Raw genomic sequence first — 21,921 nt, 5'->3', positions numbered from 1 at the left:
TATTTATTAAACAATATATATATATATATATATATATAATTATATAAATATATATATATATATTATTATATATTTATATATTAATTTGTAAAAATATTTTATATTACATTTTATTATTCGTAATATAATTTTTTTTATAATAGATATTTATTTTTTAAAATATGAATTTTATTTTAGAAATATATTTACTATTTAATTAACATGTTTAGAATTAATACTTTAATAAATACGTAATTTTTTTTTTTTATTTATTTTAATTTTTAATAAATTAAATGTAAATTATAGAACAATATTTATTAATAAAATAGATATTTGATTACATATATATAATATGTATTTATGCGATTACATAATTTCTTAATTTTTTAATTTAATTTATTAAAGAACTAAATATATTATTTTTATATATAAAAAATAAAATATTAAAAGATAAATAATTCTATTTACTTATATTGTGTTTATTTTGTTTAATTTAGATAGTTACATAATTAAATTATTTTTAAAAATAAAATAAAAAAATTATTTTCTGAATAGAAAATATAAAATCTATTTCAAATTATATATATTTCTACTTAGTAAAAAAAATAAAAAAATATTATAAAATTAAATTAAAAACAAAATGGATTTAGAAAAATATAAATAAGAAATAAAATAATAAGTTCTTTTTCTTTTAGACATAATTAGAAAAGACCGATATTTTTTAAACAAGCATTTTTAAAATTCTATAAATAATTATTTCCTCGAAGATTACGCTGGCTAGTTTTTAAAATGCCATTTAAACATATAAAGAGTTAAAGAAATAACAGACTTTATTTTAAAATAATACTCCAATATAAAAGAGGCGAAATACATTTAAATAATGCAAGGATATATATGTGAATTAGAGAAATATAATCAAATAAATAACTTTAAGAATTATTTATTAAATCTAATTACTGAATAGCCAAATAATCAACTAGAATTAAAAGACTAATAGAGTTTTATATGGAAAAGAGCTTTTGCATTGTTTATCTATCATTTTATTAATAATTAATAGTAAAAGGGAATATTCGAAATATGGAATTCGTTGTTTCCTGATGAATAAATTCAAAGAAAAAGACAAAAGAATTTAAACCATAGATGCGTGGAAAATAAGAAGAAAAAATAAATAAATTAATAAACAATAATATTAATAAACAACACAATAATTTAAAACTATAGATCTAAAATAATAAAAATCACTTCATTTAATAATAAAATAACTTAAATAACTTATAATATGTAAATGTTAATATTAATAATAATTTTTTAAATAATTATTTGATGGATTAAAGAATAAATCTCGAAGATGATTATATATAGGATATCGGATTAATTAAATATGATTAGGGGTAATATATTAATTATAATTAGAAAATCGATTAAATAGATTATTCGAATTTGAAAACAATTCAAAAAAATAATTAATAAATTTGAAAACTTATTTATTTTTAATAATTTTTATATTTTTAAAGATAAAATATATACATTAACTTTAATAAGGTTAAATTGAGCGATTTAATATATTATATTATATATTTATTTAAAAATCTCTAATATATTTATGTTTAAATAATACAAATTTTCTAATTTTAATTTTCAATGGCTTTTTTTTTATTTTTTTTATTTAAAAAAAATTAATATTTTTTAAGATATATTAATATAAATTTAATGTAAAATAATCTAAATTTATATTAAAAAAAAAATATATCAAAAATTGCTTTTTTTTAAAATGATTTTTTTTTACATATGGAAACTTAGCTTTTTGAACATTTAATTAATACTAAATAAATATTAGTGTTAGAACAACTAAAAAATTTGGGAAATTAATTATTATAATAAATTGTTTTTCAAATACTTTTAGAGATCAGGAAGATGCTAGTACTAGTACTAATTAGTTGTTTAGCCAAATACTTTAGGCGATTGTAGTAATTAATATGATAAAGGAAAGGCCTAAAAACAAGTTTTTGAAAATAAAGGAACTAGTTTTGATTGCGTTTAAATTAAATATGGAGCTATTGTATTTTGTTATGTCAATTAGTTTTATAAAAAACTAATTTCAAAATAAATATTAGATACATATTTAAAAATAAATAATTTATAATTTTTTTTTTTTTTTATTAAACAAATTAATATAAAAAAATTAAAAATAAAAAAAAATTAATATTATTGTAATTTTTTTTAAAATAAATTAAGTAAAATATATTAAAAAATTGAAAAATATATATATATATATATATATATATATATATATATATATATATATAATTATAAAAGAAATTTTTATAAAAATGACTACAAATCGAAAAGATAAAGATTTAAAAGAAAAATTAGTAAATTTAGGAGAATAATAAATAAATTAAAATGATTAATTAAAAAATATGAATAGAATAGCAGAAGATACTTAAGAAAAAGGCCATTAAATATTAAGTAATCTCGATTAATAAGGAAAATAAATAAAAAGAGTTATTATTTAGGTATTTAATATATGAATTTTTATGTTTTATTATTAAAAAAAAAAAAGAATAAAGATATAGGATAAGATATTAAAAAAGCTAATAAAACTGTAACTGTTATGAGAAACAGAGAATTTTGGATGAAATCTTTATTATATTTAATTGTGTTTCTATTATTTATTACTATAATAGTTGTTTTAATTGTTAAATTAACTAAAAAAATGAAATGAAAATTAATATAATAATTATTTATATGTATATATTAGAAATAAGTTATAAAAGAAATATTTTATTTTTTATTTTTTTCTTGTTTAAATTTCATATTTATTTATTTTTTGTTTATTTAAAATTATAAGAAATATTAATATAATTAATTTATTTTTTTTATAAATTAATTAATTATATATAAATTTATGTTTAAATTTTATAAAACATTTTTCATATTTTTAAACTTTAAATAAGGCTTTTAATTTTTTCTACTTAAGCATATTTAAGCTTTTTATATTAATTAGAATCTCCATTAATAAAACAACTATTATTATTATTTAAAAAGGAACTACTGGCTGAATTATATATGCTTCCTCCACTACTAAGTTTTTTACGATCTTTATTTATACTTTTATTTTATTTTTCAAAATATTAATAATTTAATTGTGATATAATTGTTTAATATATTTATTTATTATTTTACATTGTTTATTATTTTTTATTTCTGTTTATTTTAGAGCTTTGTTTTAATTATTAACATGTAGTTTTCATACTATTTTTAATTTTAGTATTTTTAATTGGAGTTATAGATCTTTTTTCTACTTTTAAAGGAGATAATCCTGAAACTATTTTACATAAAAGTGGAGGAGTATTATATAATTTATTATATTTTTAGAATTTTTCTTTACTTCTTTCCTTTTTTAATTTGAATTTCATTTTAAATTAAAATAATTTACTTATTATATTGTTTTTTCTGTTAATACTACTTTATATTATAATAATTTAATTTATTCTTCATTTTTTTTTCAAGTTCTTTATATTTAAGATTATATGAATTTAATTATTCGTTTAAACTTTGATTTTATTATTTTAATTCCTTATAAAAATAGAAATGCATTATATATATATAAAATCTAAATATTTTTATATACCTACATTAATTATTTGTTGATTATTTTATATCTATTAGTTTAATTCTTATTCAGATTCTTAAAATTTTTATTGCATTTATTCGACATATATTTTTAATTATTAATTTTACTTTAATTGAATATATAAAAAAAATATAAATATATATGAAATATATAATTAATTATTATATATATATTTATAGATATATATATAAAATATAATTATATTATTATATTATTATTTCTTTTATTTTACGCTTATATGTGATCGTATTTCTGCTTCGTGTTTTTACACTATTTTTTCCAATTCATAATATTCATTTGTTTGATTAATATTTTTTAATTATTCATTTATTTTTTCAATCAATAAACTAAAAATTTGATATATTATTTACATTAGTCCTATTAAGTTATCATAATCGTATAATTTTGAAAGTATTATTTATAAATCTTCTTCAGATTTGATAAAATTTTCAAAATATGATAAAATCTTTTTTTTTATTTTTTAATTTATAATTTTAAAATTTACTTTTTCTAAAAATTCTTTCATTTTTATTTCTAATTATTAATAATCATTCATTTTTTTTTTTATTAGTTAATTATTAAAAAACTATTTTTAAAAAATAATAATAACTTATATTAATAAATAAATTATAATTAAAATTTATATATATAGATATATATATAATATATGCTTGTTTTTAATATTAATTATTTTATTTTTTTAAAGTTATAATATAAAATTATTTCAAAAAAATAATAAGAACAAAAAAGTTTTGATAAATAAATAAGTATATATTTATATATATATATATATATATATATTGATATATATTAAAATATAATTTTCTTTAACCATATTAATAATATTTTTTTTCATTTTATAATTTTTAATTAATTTTTATACTATTTATTATAAAATTTTATTATTAATATTATATTAAATTATGATATTTTTTCTTTTATTTTTGTTTATTATAAATTAATTATTTAACATTTAGCTTATATAAACAAATATTATATTTTAATAGATTTTTGAATTTGCTATTTTATAATATATATTGTTAAAAATATTTTAATTGAATTTTTATCTTAATTTTAATAAAATAAAATTATTTTAATTATTTAAAATTCTCTTAATATATTTTTTTTTTTAAAAAAAAAAATTATATAATTATAATAGTAAATGAAAATGTTTTAATTAATCTTTTAAATAATAATAATAAATATCTTTTTCTTTTAATAACAAGAAATTATTCTTTAAAAACTATATTCATATTTTAAGAAAATACAAAATAAAAAAAACTAAAAATTAAATAAAAAAATATATAAAAATTTTTAAAGTTTATAAAATTTTTTATAAAAAAATATCGAATTAAAAATAATATAATATATGATAAAAATAAAATGTCATTATTAGTTAAATTTAAATTATTTACATATTTTTTTATTTATTTATTTATTATAATTTTCTATTATATTTTTATTTATAATAATTTTTTTTTTAATAAAAATATAAATTAATATCATTAATATAACTTTCTTATAAAAAAATAATTTTAAAATAGCTAAGAAACATATAAAGAAAATATATATTATAATTATAAATATATAAATATATAATTATATATTTATATATTTATATATTCATATATTTATATTTTATAAATTTTAATGCTTTATTATTAAATTCATTTATTATCTTTATATAAAAATGCATTATAAATAATTTTGTTTATATTTATTTATATTTAAACAATATAAAATTACTTTTTTTTGCTTTCATAATATTTTTTCGTATATACTTTTATTTCTAAAGATATATTAATATGTATTTTTTAATATTAATGATTTTAGTAATTTTTTAATTTTGGATTTTTATAAAAATAATTTAATTTACATTATTTTATTCTAAATATATAAATGTAATTTTTTAAATAAAATAGCATTATATGAGTTATTTATGATTATTTATTTTTCCTTTAATTTAGTTGAATAATAATAATTTTTTTGGATGTTTTTGAATTTTTTTTAAAAATATATTTTGTATTAGAATTGTATTGTTATTTTTTTTATTTTTTTAATAAATAAATTTAAATATTGTTTTATATTTTTTTTTATCTTTAATATTATAATTTTTTAATTCTTTTATTTTTCCAATATAATATTTATATTTTTCTTTATTTAAATTGTATTTTATTTAACTTTTAAGTACATCATATTTAAACATAAAACTTCATTATTTTTCTAAAAAAACCAATAAACCATAAGTCAGAGCTACATTTCTAATTCTGAAATCTTCAGATATATATAAATATTAATTTTAACAACTTTAATGTTATCAACAAAGCATTAAATATTTAAATTTAGTCATAATTTAATTGAAAAAAGTAAAATAAATTTCATATAATTTGATTTCTTATATAAATTTAATTAATAATATCTATAATATTAATATATATTTTTTTTTTACCTATTTAATAAATATGATATTTTTTAAATATATAAAACAAAAAATATATATTTTTTTTTAAATATATATTTATTATATATAATTAATAAAAATTCTATTATAAAGTTATAAAAATATTAAATGGAATAAAAATATATTAAATACTGCAATTAACATAATTTAATAAAATAATTTTTTTGTTTAAATAAAGAATGTTTAAAAATACCTTAATTTTAAGTAGAATTATGCCCACAATGTAGGCATCTTTTTCACAAAAATCATGAGACAATATCATATGATTTATTTTTAGAATATATAATGAAAGGAATAATTTAAAAAAGGTAATTTTTTCTAGTATAAATAAAAATTAATAATAAATTACAAAGAATAGAAGAATTAGAAAATTAATATCAATTAAATAATTAACTTTTTTATATATATTAATAAATAAATTAGAATGAAACCTTGAAAAATTTAGTAAATGATTATGGGAAATAAATGAGGAAATAATTTTCTTTAATAGAAAATAAAATAAAAAAATTTAAATCGGATAATAAGTTATTTTTTAAAAAAAGGAATTAATTTTATATTGCAAGAGAATTATTTTTTCATGAAAAAAATAAAAAAGAAGAAGAGTTTTTTTATAATTTCAAAAATTAAATTTTTATTTCATTTAAATTGATTTAATAACAAAAATAATAAAATAATAAATAAATTTCAAACTTTGATTTGTAAAATTCGAAAGGATAATTAATTAAATAATTAATTTTCTCAGAAAATAAATTCAAACCTTATTTTTATATACTAAATATGTTTTCAGTAAAGGAAAATGTTATTGGTTATTATGGAAACTATGATATTAATTATTATGATTTAAATGAAAACAAGGTATTTAATTTTATGAATTTCCCGAATATTTATAAATAGAATATAATTGTAGAAGAATTAGATAATAATAGTATAATTATAAGCAAATAAAGTTAAATAAAGGCTTACAATAAAATAAGTGGATAATTTATATGTAATTTTCCAAATAAAAATTATGAAAAACAAAAGATAAAATAATTAAAAAATTTAAATTCTGAATAAATTGCAATAATAAGTGAATATTAAATTTAATTTTATGATAAAAAAAAGAAACTAATTATATCGAATTTGTATTTATTAAGATAAGAAATATAAGATGTAATTTCTATTTGCAAAAATAAAGTATGTATAGGTGCAGATGATATTTATTTGATTATTTTTGATATATAAAAATAGAAAATTTTAAAAAAGATTAATGTTTATTACGATGATAATGGAAATTGTGAAAATAGAATTTTTTGTAAAATTAATAAAAATAATACTTTAATAAGCTTTAGAGGATCAAACATTATCTCTTTTTGGAATTTTAATAATTATAAATGTATTAAATAAATAAAAATGGATTATCAAATATATTGTGCGAAGAAAATAAATAATAATATTATTGGGTTAGGAGGACATAATAAAATTTTATTTTATAATATTTTAAATGGATAAATTGTAAGAAAAATGTTAGATATATAAGAAAATTAGACAATTTAAAAAGAAATAATTTCTATTTTCTTATAAAATAATTAATATATAATTGGAATATCTGAATAAGGAATTAAAGTTTTTTAATGAATTTTACTATTTTTAATAAATATTTTTGATAATAATAAAATTATATATTTAATTTTTTATTTTAATTATTTATTATATATGTTTTTTTTTTTATTAAAAAAAAAAATATATATAATCATTTTACTTATATTTTTTATATATATTTAATTTTATTTTTTTGATTTAAATATGTTGTATTTTTTAATCAATTTTTAAAATTCTTTTTTTATAATTCATTTATTGGTTCACTTTATGAGAATGCATATCCTTTATATTGCTATATTTATTTATTTTGTTATCTTAGAGACTGCCTTGTTTAATGTTTTATAATAAAAGATAATTTTTCTTTTTCATTATGACGAAAAATCATGCTTTTAGAGTTTCTACTTTTGCTTTTTTTTACTAAATCTGTATTATTGCTTAAATTAATTTATAATTAATCTTCAATTTTTAATTAGAATTATTAACCACAATATCTATATTTTATATAATAAAAAAAAATATTATAAATTATTTTTAAAAAAATATTTCAATTATTTTATTTTTATACAGAGGTGTGACACTATTTTGATTTTTTCCATTTTCTAAATCTATTTTTTAATTAATATTCTGGTGCAATTTTAAAATGTTTTTCTATAAAATTTATTATTTAGGATTTTCGTTTTGGTATTTATAATAAACAAAGGCAAATTCAATTAAAAAAGTACAACATATTAAAATAAAATTTGAAAACCAAAAGTATCCAGATCTAAATTAATTATTAAATGTATTATATATATCAGATGACTCAATTTAACTACTAGCAAATGCATGATTAGAAATATAAAAAATAATACTTCCAAATATACAAAATAATGATATAGGAGTATGCACATAACTAAAGAGTAAAACTTTTAAATTTCCAACAATTACAGATCCACCAAATGAAGCGTTTCCAGTTGAAGAAAAAAAAAATATTCTTCCATTTTATACAAAAGTACTTTCCATTCCTTTTTAAAATCATAAAAATTAATATATATATATATATTGTTTTAAAATTAAAAATACCTAAAAAACATATCCAACAACATAACAGAGCTTACCATGCTCCATTGAAAATCCATATCAAGAATTAAAATTTATTAAAAATTAAAGAATTTATACCTTATTAATATTCCCAAGGCATATTAATAAATTATTAGCCACTATATTATTCATCAAATATAGCATAAACTAAAAAAATATACAAACATATAAATAATATTATATATAAATAAAATTATATATATATATATATATATATATATATATAAAAATAAACATATAAATAAATACATATATTTTACTAACTATTGGAATGGAAGTATAACACATATTATAGAGTTAGTAAATCCAAGGATCATATAAAGAAATTCCTGAAAATCCATTACAAAACCCATACCACCACTATGGTAATACCAATAACATATTTTTATAGAAATTATAAAAAATAAGTATAGAATTCCTTCTATAGCACTCCCTTCCATGATGTAGCAATAAATTTCTTAATATTTTAAATTCTCCAATAGCAAAATCACTAGCCCTAGCTGCCTATTGACCTTCTTTTCCCCTTATACCTATACCTACATGTGCCGCAGTGATCATATTTACGTCGTTTGCCCCATCCCCTATTGCTAAAGTAGTAACTCCTGGCTTAGCATGTTTTATCATAGAAACTATTTCTTGTTTTTATTTTGGAGATACTCTACAAGCTAAAACGACCTCACATTAATTGGCTATTTCAATTATTTAATTTATTAATTTTTTATCTTCCATTATATGTATTAATCCATCTCCTGTTAATATTAATGCTATTGGATTTTTTTCTTAAATATCGCACTATATTTATTATAATCTCTCTAACGATTAATCTATAGAATCTAAAATTTAATCTTTCTATAACCCATCTATTTTTATTTATTCTTATTCATTAGATAATAATCTACATGAATATCCTATATTTATTGCAGTTTCTATTTTATCACCTGTAAGAACCCAAACCTTTTAAAATAAAAAAATAAAATAAATAATGTAAATTAATATAAAAATAAATATATGTAAATATATAAATACATATATATAAAATAATTTATATATATATATATATATATATATATATATATATATATATATATATATATATAATTATTATTACCTTTATTCCAGATTATTTTATTATACTTATAGTTTCACCTACTTCATCTTATAACATATCTTCTATAGCTGTCGCTCCTATAATTTCTAGTTAAATTTCTATTTAGTCTTATAGATCTTCCATTTTTTATTCTCTATTATCTAAACTATTCATTGCTTTGTTATACTAATTATCCCATAGTTTATATTCTTATATATCTATTTTTCTTTTTGCACATAATAAAGTCCTTAGACCTTTATTTGCATATCTATTTAGATTTTCCCATGTTTTTTCTATTGTAATTTACTAGTTCGAGGATGACATTCTTTTCTCAATAACTGAATCTGCTCCTTTAGTATATAAAAGAATTTCATTTTATTCATTCTAAACTATTATACTCATTCTTTTTCGTGTTGAATTAAATTCTAGTACATGAAGTAGTTTAAAAATGTACTTTTTTTAGTTTTTATATATTATTGTCATATTATCGTTTTCGTCTATTCCAATAAATTCGAATCCCGTAAATTTTGCGAAGTTTAATAGAGCAAGTTCATCTGGAGATGATGCATTATATATATTATTTTTGGTTTTTTAGTCATATTCAGTTATTACAGTATGGCATATAGATAGCATTTGTAAAAAATCAAATAAATAAGGGAAATTAGGAGAATTCTAGTCTTCTAATTCTTTAAAAATTTGCCATTCTTTGAAGTCTACGTTGTCTAGTTTCGGAAATTTTTATAAATCTTGGGCTGTCATGTCTTCTTTTTCACCATATGAGATCCCGTTGACTGTCAGACATTTATATTTCATTATATTAGAGGTTAATGTGCCGGTTTTATCGGAAAATATATATTGAACTTAGCCTAATTCTTCGTTTAAATTGGATGATTGGACTATTGTTTTGGATATTTTTGTTTCGTTTTCTTCTTTATATACTAATTGGGTGTTTTTATCCTCTGAAATAACGATTCCTTAAAAAAATTTTACCATTTCAAGAGTTACTAATAAAGAAATTGGAACAAAATTAGTAAAAATCAACAACCAAGCGCCTGATTTAATTAATAATTATTGAAAAAAAGAAACTTCTATATTTATAGTATTATGATTTAAATAAGATAAATTTTTAAATAGTATTTTATTCTAAATTGAAGCTATTAAAGCAGTTATAAAACAAATAAAAAGTTAAATAACAAAAATTAATAAAATAAAATTATTCATTAAATTTTCTACTTTTGATTTCTATAATAAAATATATATATATATATATATATATATATATATATTTATATATTTATTTATATATATATATTACTTTTGATCTAGCTTTTACTGAATTTAACATAATTTTAGTTTCATGCCCAGTATAACATACTAATCCATATATATGGTCAGTATTTTTTAATTAACATCCTCTTAAAATAAAGTTATTTTCATTAATTGAAATTTCTTTATTATTACATAGCAGTGATCCATTAAATTTATACAAATATGGATTAGGCGGTTCATATTAGAATATCATATCATTATAATTATTCTAATTAATATTATTATTTTATTCTTTTGGAGCATTTTTTCTTTTTAAATTCGTTTCACCGTCTAATTGTTTAGTTTCTATGAAACATTCTCCTTTTTTTCCTGATGTTTTTAATATCAATATATCTGCTGGAAAACACTGTTCTTTTTCTATTTTTATTATCTCACCAACCTGAATTGTCATTGAGGGATTTTAAGAAAATTCGCCCTCTCGTAATATTTGGTATTTTTAATTATTCTCATTCTGGTCTTAGTCATGTCTTTTCTTGTCTTCATATATATCTTTTACCGCAGATATGGAAATGACAACTACTAGAGGTAATAAAATAACCGGTCGACCTTCTGATATAGATATTTGATCTATCATTTACATAAAAGCGATAAATAAAAAATATACATTGGCAAGCTTTTGAAATTATTAAAATAAATTTAAAGGAAGAAATGTTATTAAAGTGTATTTGGATGTCGATATTGTGTTATCTATATAGTTTGAGTATATTTAATTTGGAGTTATTCTACGAGTATTCTTTAAGTCTTTTTTATTTGCATTTTTATTAATTAAATTGAGGATTTTTTTTTTCATTTTTTTTTTTTTAATTTTTTTTAAACTCTTTTATTATTTTAATAATATTTTATATAAAATATTTGATTTTAATTTTTTTTTAAGGCGTTTATGCATATATTTTACAATATGAAATTTCTTTGTTTAATTTTTTTTAATAATTTATATAAAAATCTTTTACCTTTAATTAAATATTTAGTATTTAAATATTTTTATAATTAACATATGCAGTTAATTATAACAAAAAATTAAATAATATATGTAATTTTATTATTTATATTTTTAGATTTCTAAAATTTTTATATAAAAATTATATAATAAATCATTAAAATAGACTATTATTTTTTAATTAATAATAAATTATAAAAAATATATATTTTTAAAAAAAATATTTAAATTTATATTTATTTAAAAAAAATATTTATTTTAATAAAATGTATTAAAAAAATAAAATTTAAACTAAAAAATGATTTCAAAGCATATTTTTCTTCTAAGCAACTTAAATAAATACATCTAAAATAGCCTTTTGATGATTTATGAAAAAATAATAAATAAAAAGTAATTTATATATATATATATATATTTAATATATATATATATTAATATTAATATTAATATATAATTTATATTTATATATAAATCTATTTTAATTTATATAATAAATTTTAAATATACATATAAATATAAAAAGTCTAAAATTTATACATTAGTCCAATTATTAACTACAAATTCATATTTTTCTTTATTTTCTGGATTAAAATATAAGAAACAATTCGTATAAGGATCATCAAAAAATTATTTACTCAATATTTAATTTCTATTATATTTAAAATAATTTAATTAATTTTATATTAAAATATACTCAGATTATAAAAAACAAGATTTTTAATTATGTTTTTTTGATTATTTTTCATAAAAAGAAATTCCATTTTTTAAATTTTTTTATTAAAATTAAATAACTTTAGGCTTAAGAACTTCTTATAAATTCGTATATTTATCATAAATTTCAAATGCAAATGCATATTCAGTACCATTTTCATAAAAATAATCAATACAAGTTCCAGGACATAAATAACCAACTTCTTTACCAGCAGCCCCAACTCCACATTCTTTGCAATACTTATCATTTACTATATTTAATATATCAATCATGTTTTATTCATTTCTATTAGCCTATTAATTTGAGTATGCCCAAGGACTATATAAACCTAAAGTACCAGAATGTATACTAATAAATATATCTGGCTTAAAAAGTTAAGAAACTTAGCTTGCAGTTAAAGATTCTATTTCACTAAAAGGTTTCGGACCTGAATTTATTTATAAATTTTGATCTTAAACCTATATAAATATAAATAAATTTTTATAATGAAATAAATATAAATATATAATTATGTATATATTTATATTTTTGTTTCTATAAATATAAATATGATTATTTATTTATATTTTAATTTATTTTATGTTTATAAATTAATATACTAATTTCCAGTGACTGTCCCAATTTCTATTTGTATCAACACCATTTTCATTTTCTCTTTTGCAAAAATCTCCTTTTTCTACTAATTATCTTGATATTGGGTTTGCATTTACCATTATTTATATATGATATAATGATCTTATATCTTTAATATTATTGTTTTAAGTTATTTTGCTTTAGCCACATAAGGTTTTTACTAGATTTAATCCTGTTTCAGGAGATATCATTTCTCGTGGATGCTCTCCGAATAAAAGAAAGGCTTTTAAAATGTTTTTTTCTTTATTATCTATTTGTTTAATATCTACAATATATAAATCAGGGTTTTAGGATTTAAGTTATATTTCGTAATTTTTGCAATTTTTTTAGAGTTCTTTTATTTCATTATTTATTTGCTGTTTTTATTTTTAAATAAAATATATTATATAATATAATAATAATTACTAATGTAGTATGATAATAATTAAAATCAATCTTTTGTTAAGATAGTATTAATTACAATATTAGTGATGATAACAATAATATAACTTTTATCATAAATTGAATATTATTATTATTCTTTAATAATATATATATATATATATATATATATATATATATATATATATATATACAAATATGTTTTTATATATTTTTAAAAGTATTAAATAAAAAACGTTTTTTATTTGTTAAGTATGTATTTAAAAACGAATTTTTTTTATATATATATTTAAAATAAATATATAAAATTAAATAATTTATTTAATTTAAACTATTAATTTTATTTATATTTGCTCCTAATTTTTATTTATATATTTTGAAAGGAAATTTTAATTATGTTTATTTTTTTTAGAAATAATCATCCGTAAAATTCTTTTAAAATTTCCATAATATCATAATCATTATATTTATTTTTTTCTTTATCTACACTTTTTTATAAATTTTCAATTATATCTTTTAAATATTTATTGTCTTCTTATATAATAGTATTTTATTATTATAAAGTTATTATATTTTATTAATAAGAATCTATAATATTTTACATTTTTTCTTATATTTATTTATAATTATTAATTATTTGTATTAATTATTAATATTTATTTTCTAATTCTTTTTATTTTTAAAAATAATAATAATGATTTCTTTCATATTCATATAATTTTTAATATAGTTTAATTAATTTATTTTGAAAGAGACAATAATCCAATTATGTATCAATATAATTTTTAAAATTATTATATATCTTAAAATCGTAATCAAAATAAACACAGAAATAAAAAAATAAATTAAAAATTATTAAGGCACTTTAAAAACAAAAATAATTCGTACCTTTATTTTAATATTTATTTTAGTTTATATTTTATAAAGGCTTTTAGACTTTATTTTAATTTAAAAATTAATTATTTTCATTATTATTTGGGGTATTAGTACTTTTTTCTTAATTGTTTTATTATTAAAAATCTCTCTATAATTAAATTAAATTTTATTTTTAGTTTATACTATCTTCAATTTTATAAAAATTCAAAAATCCACTTTTTTTTTCATCTTAAATTAAATCAAATTGTGTAGTTTCGGTATTTATGTCTTAATTTTATTATATAGTTTATTATTAACTTATATTATTATTATAAAAATATTTATTTTAAAATTCATGGCTTTATTATTAATATTTAATTTCGCTTTTAATCAATTCAGAGTCTATTTTTTCAATAGAAATTAATTCACTAATAAGTTCAGATTTGTCCATTTTCTGATTTTATTTTAAATAAATAATTAAATTTATATATATATATATATATAAATAATAATAAAAAATAAATATTTTATTACTAAAAATTAGACTAATAATAAAAATATTTAATATTATTTATATTTTTTTTTTTTTAAAAAATATATTTAATAAAATAAATAAAATCTCAAATATCTTATTATTATTTTTCATAAATCTCTTATTATTTTTCCTTTGATAAAAAAGTAGGTTATCCAGTAGAAGCTAAAAGTCTCTACCAAGCCCTGTCTTCTGGTTTGATTCTTCTCGTAGAGTTTTCTTTACATATTTCATCTAAAGGAATATAAGATAATCTTCCATTTATATGTCCAACAGTAAATCCTGTAAAACCAGCCATAGCTCCATGTACGGCATTTTAACTTAGTTATCTATATTATATATATATATTTATATATATAAATATAATTGTTTTTTACGCACACATTTTTCTATCTAAAGCATTTGCAGGTACAGTTCTTATCATATATGTAGGATTAATGTATTTTAAAGTAATTTCTATTCCTTTTTATTTGCCATATTCTACTATTTCTTTTTAAAGGAATATACCAATATCCTTAAAGTTTATATATATAATTATGATTATATATATATATATATAGATATATATTATTATATATAATATATACATATATATTTATATATATTTTTTTTTATTTTTTTTTATATATACAGCTAATTTATTATTTCCCGATGCATCTTTCTCATTACTATGAGATAAATGTGCATCAATAGCAGCTTCTCCTGCTCCTTCTGCAACTACGACTACGCAATGTTTTTTTACTAATAGTCTTCTATAGATATATTCTAAGACTCCATCTTCTCCATAAATTTAGAATTTAAATTCCGGTACTAGACATACATTAGCATCTCTTGAAGCATTAGTAGCTTCCATGGCTATAAAACCAGCATGTCTACCCATCAATCTAACTAAACCAACCCCATATTCTGCACAATGTGCCTCTACAGATGCTGAAGTGATTGCATTTACAGCTTCTTCGACAGAAGTTTCGAAACCAAAAGATTTATCTATAACAGGAATATCATTGTCTATAGTTTTTGGTATTCCACATATAACTATATTTAATTATTTTTATTTTATTAAATTATATAAAGCTTAAATTCCTCTATGTGTACCATCTCCACCTAAACAATAAACCTAATTTTTATTAGATAAATATGTATATTAGTCCTATATATATGTAAGTAAACATGATTTATTTCGTTTTTAATTAAATTTTCAATAATTTTTTCTCCGTCAAAACCTCCTCTAGAACTCCCTAGGATAGTACCTCCTAATCTTTATATTTCCTAAACATCTTTAAGTTCTAATTTTTTCCAATCATATAGATAAAAACCTCTATATCCATAAGAAATACCATAAATATCTTTAACTCCATAGTTAAAAAATAAACATAAAAATAACTCTCTAATTACTACATTTAAACCAGGACATAGGCCTCCACATGTAACTATAGCAGATTTGACTTGAGAAGGATGAAAATAATTATGCTTTCTAGGACCACCTCTTACGTATCTTTTTGTGTTTTCTAAACTTTGCAATTAACTAATATTTGCATCAGCTTTTAAAAAATATATATAAAATAAATATTTATTATAAATTTATATTTATATATTTATATATTTTTATTTTTATTAATTTTTTACATAACACATAAGATCCAGTATATACAAATGCTCCATCAGGCAAATAACCTCCTCCTCCAAAAACTTCTCGGTAATTGTTTTTTCCATATAGAGGACTTAGATAACATGGTATTTCTTCTAAATGCTTTTTTTTTTTTTATTACATATAGATATTTATAATATTTAATATATTTTTTTTTTTAATATTTAAATTTAATATTTTAAAATATTTATTTAGATATTTTTTTTTTTATATTAATATTTTTCATTTTATTATAATTATTTATATATTACGGCTTCTGATATTAAGTTAGGCACTTTTAATATATTACAAGTTCTACTTTCTAAGTTTTTTATTTCTTCCATAAGTGTATTTTTTGCATTTAAAATTTCTTTTGGTATAGTATTATCCATTTAATGAACTTTAAAAATTTTAAAAATATATATAAATAGTATTAAAATATTTTATATTTATTAATTATTTTTTAATTTAAAAAAATTACTAAAAACTATTGTTTTTTTTTTGCTATTTAATCTTTTAGATTTCATGATGCTTTCTGTTTCTTTTCTTTTTAATTTTTCTTTTTTATTTTTATCCAATTCTGTAATTAAGTGAATTATATATCTTGTGACTATTCCTGTACTAATTGCTATAGCAAATAATAAGGCTTTATTTTCTTTTTATTATTAATAATTATATTAAATATAATAATTAGTTGCTTTTTACCAACTATTTATACTAGTTTCATATTATTTAACATTACTAATTATATTTTATTTATTTGTATTTTTATAAAATTAAATTATATTAATTAATATATTTAAAAAATATAATAAAATATTTTTTTTTTTTTTTTTATTAAAATAAAACAAATTGAAATTATAAATACAATTATAATTATAATTTTTTTTAAAAAAATAATTAATATATATAAATTTTTATAAATAAATATTTTTTTTTTGTATTTATGAAATATATAATATTTTTATTATTTTTAAAACATTATTTATATATTAATATATTTTTTTAGGGATAAAATAATTTTTAATAATATAATAAATTAAAATATTTATATATAAAACAAATAAATAAAACAATAAATATACATTATTTAATTAATTTATAATTTAGTATTTTTTTTTTATATTTTAAATCAAGAACTAGGAGCTAATACGTGTTTATTTATAAAACCTGTAAATCTTAAAGCATATTCAAAGGGTGGGATTGTGGAAATTATATTTCCATAAATAGTAGATTTTAAAGAATGAATTAATTTTTATTAGGTTCTATGTATATAATTAAATATGTATGTAAAAAATATAATATTTTTATTTTTAAATACTGATATTCAGTAAAAATATTAATAATACCTAAAAAATAAACATAATTATTATCTTTAGAGTTAATACCTTAATTATATAAAAATCCATTATTTTTATTATTTGCTTTATATACACAATATTATCCAAAAATCTATTTATTTACTAATAAAATATATATAAATAAATAATAAATAAATAAATATATAAATATATATATAAATATATATTTACTTTAATGAAATCCTGTTAATAAACAATAATTTATAATATTATTATCAGATAAAAACTTTGAATCTTTTTAAATTTAACATAAAAGATCATTTCTTTCTTTACTATTTAACTTGATTTAATTTTTATCTTTTAAAAAATCCAAATCTTTCATAGCAATAGTTTTATCCAAAAACTCTTCCTCGTTTTTCTTTGTTTATCTTTTATGTGTAGATCCTTTTAATTCATATCTATAATTTATTTAAAATGAGGTATTAAATATATTATATGAGACAATAAAACAGACTGTATATATTTTTTTTCCTTCCTTTATAAATTTTAATTTATGTAAACCAAAAATTTTCATTATTAAACTATTTTAGTTATTTTTTATATATAAAAAATATTTCTCCAATATTTTTTTCCTAAAAAAAATAGCTTGATTTTTCCCTATACTTTTAATCACAAATCTACTATCTTCCGTATAATATTGAAATTTTTAAAAAGACTTCGTAGAAACACATAAATCACTTAAATTAGCCATATTTCCCATAATTAAATGTCCTAAAAGTGTCTAAGGTCCTAAACTTTTTAGGTAATTTTCTCTATTTATGTTAAAATCTTGTCGTATTTTCTCGAAAATTAAGGGAGCGTAATCTACAAAATTATACTATATACACTCTTTTTCTTTGTTCGAACTATGAATTAAGTCAGTTACATATTTATAACTGAAGTCTTTATTAGATATTTCCTTCTAATCACCCATATATAGGCTTTTTATGGAACTCTGGATGCCAATCATCATACAAAAAACTAAATTCCAGTTTTCATGACCGACGTATATAGACGTATTTCTACGGAATTATTTGTTTCTTTTATGTGTGGGAATATTAAAGATTGTGGCTTTTCGCTGAGTTAAATTATGGTTTATATTTTCGGCTTCTTCAGGGTAGTTATCGATATTTAAATCGCATTTATTTTCCGATAAAACTCTATTTTCCGAGAAAACTCTATTTTCTCTATTTTCAATATTATTATTGAGATTTTATAAAATAAGACTATTATTTTCTAATTACTATAGTAGAATTTCTTCTATTTTTTAAAGAAAAAAATCCTCGTCCAATTCATCTATTTTATTATTTTTCTCTAATTAATTTTAGGAAATTTTTTAAACGCAAAATTTTTCTTTCACCAAGTCTTTATCATCTTCTTCTTCTGGTTAAGTATCCCCAAAATGGGATAAATGCTACATACTAATACCTAAAGGGCCTTAATTAGTATTTTATTTATTATGAAATTCAAATTATTTTAAAGAAAGAATAACATTAGTAACAGATAAGTCCAAATTCACTAAATGAGAATGCATTTTAGTATTATTTAAATCTTTTTGTTTTTATTAATCGATTATTTTTTTCTCTTTAGATGTGTTTTACCTGGTTATCTCTTTTATTTATTATTCTATTATTAAATCTTCATTAAATAAATCATACCAACCAAAAAAATCTTAGTTTTATTAATAAAATATTGAATATTCTTCAAAACTTACATTTCCATTATTATTTTTATCTAATTTTTTAAATACTCTGTCAATATGTTATTTTTATGGAATAACTTTTAAGTAAATAAAAATATATATTAAAATATATTCATATATATATATATAATTATATATATATATATTTATATATATACTTTTAGATCCTGTTAAATCTTTCCATATAATAGATATTTTATATATCATTTATTCAATATCTGAGAATAATAATTTTCTTTAATTATGATTTGTTAAAAAAAGGAAACTCATACGCGCTTTTTCTATATCTGATCCGTTTATTATTATATCTAGGTATCTTATATAATCTTCAAATGTAACTTAATCTTATTTTCTAGTGTCTATAAGTTGGAATATTCTGTCGGAAATAAATGATATATGGTCAAGGCCTAATATACCCATACTTTTTCGAAATAAAATTTAGGTTAAAATACCTTTTGATGATATTTTGTCAAAACGCTTTTTATAAATTCTACTTCCTATCGATTGAAACGATATTTTTTTATTATTTCTTGTATTAAAAGTTTTTAAGACATGGCCTTTTAAGGCTTATTTGGAATATTTTATGTTATTTATTGATATTCTAGGGATGTTTTATTATAAAATGTGTATTTTTTATCTTTATTCATTTTAATTTTTTAATTACAGTTAATTATTTATATATAATTGTGAGTTTTTTATTTTTTTTTACTATAATAAAAATATTTTATATAAAATAAAATATTATTAATAGATAATTTTTTTTTTTTCATAAAAAAAAATGGTTGAAGAATTTAAATTATTTTCAGTATTTATAAGAACTTTAGCAAAGCCATTGGTTACTCATTTAAAAAATTATCATATAAATAAATAAACGCCTCAAGGCTAAATAGAATTGAAATTAAAGGAAATGTTTATATGGGTGGGTTACTAATCTCATAAATTAGGTTATTATTTATAACGAAAAAGTATAAGTGGTGAAAAAATGATAAATATGAAAATTCCTTCGATTTCGGAATCATAAAAATTATAGGAAGGTGTAGAAACATTTTATGAAGGAATCGTTTATTTAATTATATTGGGCTTGCCTACATATGAAATATTAAGAAGTTATTTTAATGGAATTAAAAAAAGTTAGGCATTAGAAAAGAGAATGAAAACTATTGAAGAAAATTTAGAAGAAATAGAATATGAAAATTAAAATTTTGTTTAATAAATAAATAAATATATTGAAAAAAATGGGAAAATTTAATAAGATATATATTAGATTAAAATAAAAGTTTAATAAATAAATTAAAATATATAATAGAAATTAATATAATAATTATAAATATTATAAGATAAAAATTGATTAATATAATAAATTATTTTAAATTATATTTAAAAGAAAAATATCAATATATTAATATAAATAAATAAATTATAAATATAATTATATATAATAAAGAAATATATATTAAATTAAATTTATATTTTATAGAAAAATATATTAAATTAATTTTATATTTTATAGAAATTTATATTTAATTATATTTTTTTAAAAAAATACATTAAGTTTAAATATTGTAATTAAATAAATAAAGTTTAATTTTTAATAATTAAATTTTTTATATTTTAAATATAATATTTTACTCATCATTACATTAATTTATAGAAGTTTTAAATAAAAACACTTATAAGTATTTATTTTATAATAAATTATATTAATATATTTAATTATTTATGAATTTTAAATTAAAAATTATGATATTCAATATTCTTAACTAATTTAATATATTTCTAATTATAAATTAAATTATTAAAAAATTATTAAACTTAAATATTAAATTAACTATAATATAAAATTAATTTTAATAATAATAAAATTAAAATTAAAAATTATTTTACAATATAAAAATAAAAAAATTAATAAATAAAAATTTTGAATAAATTATAAAGTTATAAATAAAAATAAAAATAAATAAAATAAAAAAAATTGGGGTCGTCCGAGAATCGAACCCGGGACCTCTCGTACCCTAAACGAGAATCATGCCACTAGACCAACAACCCTT

The 21,921-nt window shown here is 16.3% G+C and overlaps 4 protein-coding genes and 1 non-coding gene across 5 annotated transcripts, besides 45 other annotated features; all 5 read right to left on the bottom strand. All coding sequences in view use genetic code 6, as the record gives it.

Annotated features, from left to right (window-relative positions):
- Positions 1 to 13: 13 nt before the first annotated feature.
- Positions 14 to 81: a microsatellite.
- Positions 82 to 130: 49 nt separating this feature from the next.
- Positions 131 to 175: a microsatellite.
- A 315-nt stretch (positions 176 to 490) lies between these two features.
- Positions 491 to 545: a microsatellite.
- Positions 546 to 1,146: 601 nt separating this feature from the next.
- Positions 1,147 to 1,179: a microsatellite.
- Positions 1,180 to 2,149: 970 nt separating this feature from the next.
- Positions 2,150 to 2,182: a microsatellite.
- A 56-nt stretch (positions 2,183 to 2,238) lies between these two features.
- Positions 2,239 to 2,285: a microsatellite.
- Positions 2,286 to 3,731: 1,446 nt separating this feature from the next.
- Positions 3,732 to 3,770: a microsatellite.
- Positions 3,771 to 4,384: 614 nt separating this feature from the next.
- Positions 4,385 to 4,427: a microsatellite.
- Positions 4,428 to 4,699: 272 nt separating this feature from the next.
- Positions 4,700 to 4,739: a microsatellite.
- A 146-nt stretch (positions 4,740 to 4,885) lies between these two features.
- Positions 4,886 to 4,929: a microsatellite.
- A 103-nt stretch (positions 4,930 to 5,032) lies between these two features.
- Positions 5,033 to 5,083: a microsatellite.
- Positions 5,036 to 5,094: a microsatellite.
- A 100-nt stretch (positions 5,095 to 5,194) lies between these two features.
- Positions 5,195 to 5,263: a microsatellite.
- Positions 5,209 to 5,264: a microsatellite.
- A 2,538-nt stretch (positions 5,265 to 7,802) lies between these two features.
- Positions 7,803 to 7,852: a microsatellite.
- A 229-nt stretch (positions 7,853 to 8,081) lies between these two features.
- IMG5_053380 (phospholipid-translocating p-type flippase family protein, putative) lies at positions 8,082 to 11,254 on the bottom strand (the record flags this gene model as incomplete). Its single annotated transcript, XM_004037369.1, has 6 exons — positions 11,141 to 11,254; positions 9,847 to 11,067; positions 8,999 to 9,692; positions 8,721 to 8,885; positions 8,224 to 8,662; positions 8,082 to 8,149 (listed from the first exon to the last, which is right to left on the bottom strand). Coding segments are annotated over exons 1-6 (2,617 nt in total), but the record flags the coding sequence as incomplete, so codon positions are not given.
- Positions 8,168 to 8,213: a microsatellite.
- Positions 8,904 to 8,964: a microsatellite.
- Positions 8,904 to 8,992: a microsatellite.
- Positions 9,707 to 9,836: a microsatellite.
- Positions 9,730 to 9,835: a microsatellite.
- Positions 9,743 to 9,835: a microsatellite.
- Positions 11,078 to 11,137: a microsatellite.
- Positions 11,255 to 11,931: 677 nt separating the features above from the next.
- Positions 11,932 to 11,966: a microsatellite.
- Positions 11,967 to 12,293: 327 nt separating this feature from the next.
- Positions 12,294 to 12,352: a microsatellite.
- Positions 12,353 to 12,484: 132 nt separating this feature from the next.
- Positions 12,485 to 12,580: a microsatellite.
- Positions 12,488 to 12,561: a microsatellite.
- A 130-nt stretch (positions 12,581 to 12,710) lies between the features above and the next one.
- On the bottom strand, positions 12,711 to 13,765 carry IMG5_053370 (zinc carboxypeptidase family protein, putative; the record flags this gene model as incomplete). The annotated part of the gene is made up of 3 exons (XM_004037368.1): positions 13,403 to 13,765; positions 12,884 to 13,261; positions 12,711 to 12,740 (listed from the first exon to the last, which is right to left on the bottom strand). Exons 1-3 carry the CDS (start codon positions 13,625 to 13,627, stop codon positions 12,711 to 12,713), a joined length of 633 nt encoding a protein of 210 aa, XP_004037416.1. The 5' UTR covers positions 13,628 to 13,765.
- Positions 12,729 to 12,783: a microsatellite.
- Positions 13,766 to 13,963: 198 nt separating the features above from the next.
- Positions 13,964 to 14,010: a microsatellite.
- A 1,282-nt stretch (positions 14,011 to 15,292) lies between these two features.
- Positions 15,293 to 17,358, bottom strand: IMG5_053360 (phosphofructokinase family protein, putative; the record flags this gene model as incomplete). The annotated part of the gene is made up of 7 exons (XM_004037367.1): positions 15,293 to 15,533; positions 15,582 to 15,718; positions 15,836 to 16,321; positions 16,375 to 16,745; positions 16,831 to 16,954; positions 17,104 to 17,231; positions 17,313 to 17,358. The coding sequence occupies 7 exons, from the start codon at positions 17,356 to 17,358 to the stop codon at positions 15,293 to 15,295; spliced, it is 1,533 nt and encodes a 510-aa protein (XP_004037415.1).
- Positions 15,728 to 15,809: a microsatellite.
- Positions 16,984 to 17,101: a microsatellite.
- Positions 17,006 to 17,056: a microsatellite.
- A 15-nt stretch (positions 17,359 to 17,373) lies between the features above and the next one.
- Positions 17,374 to 17,403: a microsatellite.
- Positions 17,404 to 17,963: 560 nt separating this feature from the next.
- Positions 17,964 to 20,293, bottom strand: IMG5_053350 (phosphatidylinositol-4-phosphate 5-kinase family protein, putative; the record flags this gene model as incomplete). Its single annotated transcript, XM_004037366.1, has 4 exons — positions 17,964 to 18,096; positions 18,153 to 19,485; positions 19,600 to 19,950; positions 20,032 to 20,293. The coding sequence occupies 4 exons, from the start codon at positions 20,291 to 20,293 to the stop codon at positions 17,964 to 17,966; spliced, it is 2,079 nt and encodes a 692-aa protein (XP_004037414.1).
- Positions 18,297 to 18,342: a microsatellite.
- Positions 18,298 to 18,346: a microsatellite.
- Positions 18,305 to 18,359: a microsatellite.
- Positions 19,315 to 19,357: a microsatellite.
- Positions 19,968 to 20,030: a microsatellite.
- Positions 19,989 to 20,030: a microsatellite.
- A 283-nt stretch (positions 20,294 to 20,576) lies between the features above and the next one.
- Positions 20,577 to 20,616: a microsatellite.
- A 626-nt stretch (positions 20,617 to 21,242) lies between these two features.
- Positions 21,243 to 21,324: a microsatellite.
- Positions 21,316 to 21,406: a microsatellite.
- Positions 21,318 to 21,405: a microsatellite.
- Positions 21,334 to 21,395: a microsatellite.
- Positions 21,407 to 21,651: 245 nt separating the features above from the next.
- Positions 21,652 to 21,697: a microsatellite.
- Positions 21,698 to 21,810: 113 nt separating this feature from the next.
- Positions 21,811 to 21,846: a microsatellite.
- Position 21,847: 1 nt separating this feature from the next.
- IMG5_053340 lies at positions 21,848 to 21,919 on the bottom strand. The gene has a single exon. It is a non-coding gene; the product is annotated as a tRNA-Pro (tRNA).
- Positions 21,920 to 21,921: the final 2 nt, after the last annotated feature.

The sequence above is a fragment of the Ichthyophthirius multifiliis genome (assembly GCF_000220395.1).
Source record: "Ichthyophthirius multifiliis unplaced genomic scaffold scaff_1120509250173, whole genome shotgun sequence".
Taxonomy (NCBI): Eukaryota; Ciliophora; class Oligohymenophorea; order Hymenostomatida; genus Ichthyophthirius; species Ichthyophthirius multifiliis.
This window is presented reverse-complemented; position numbering and strand designations above follow the sequence as displayed.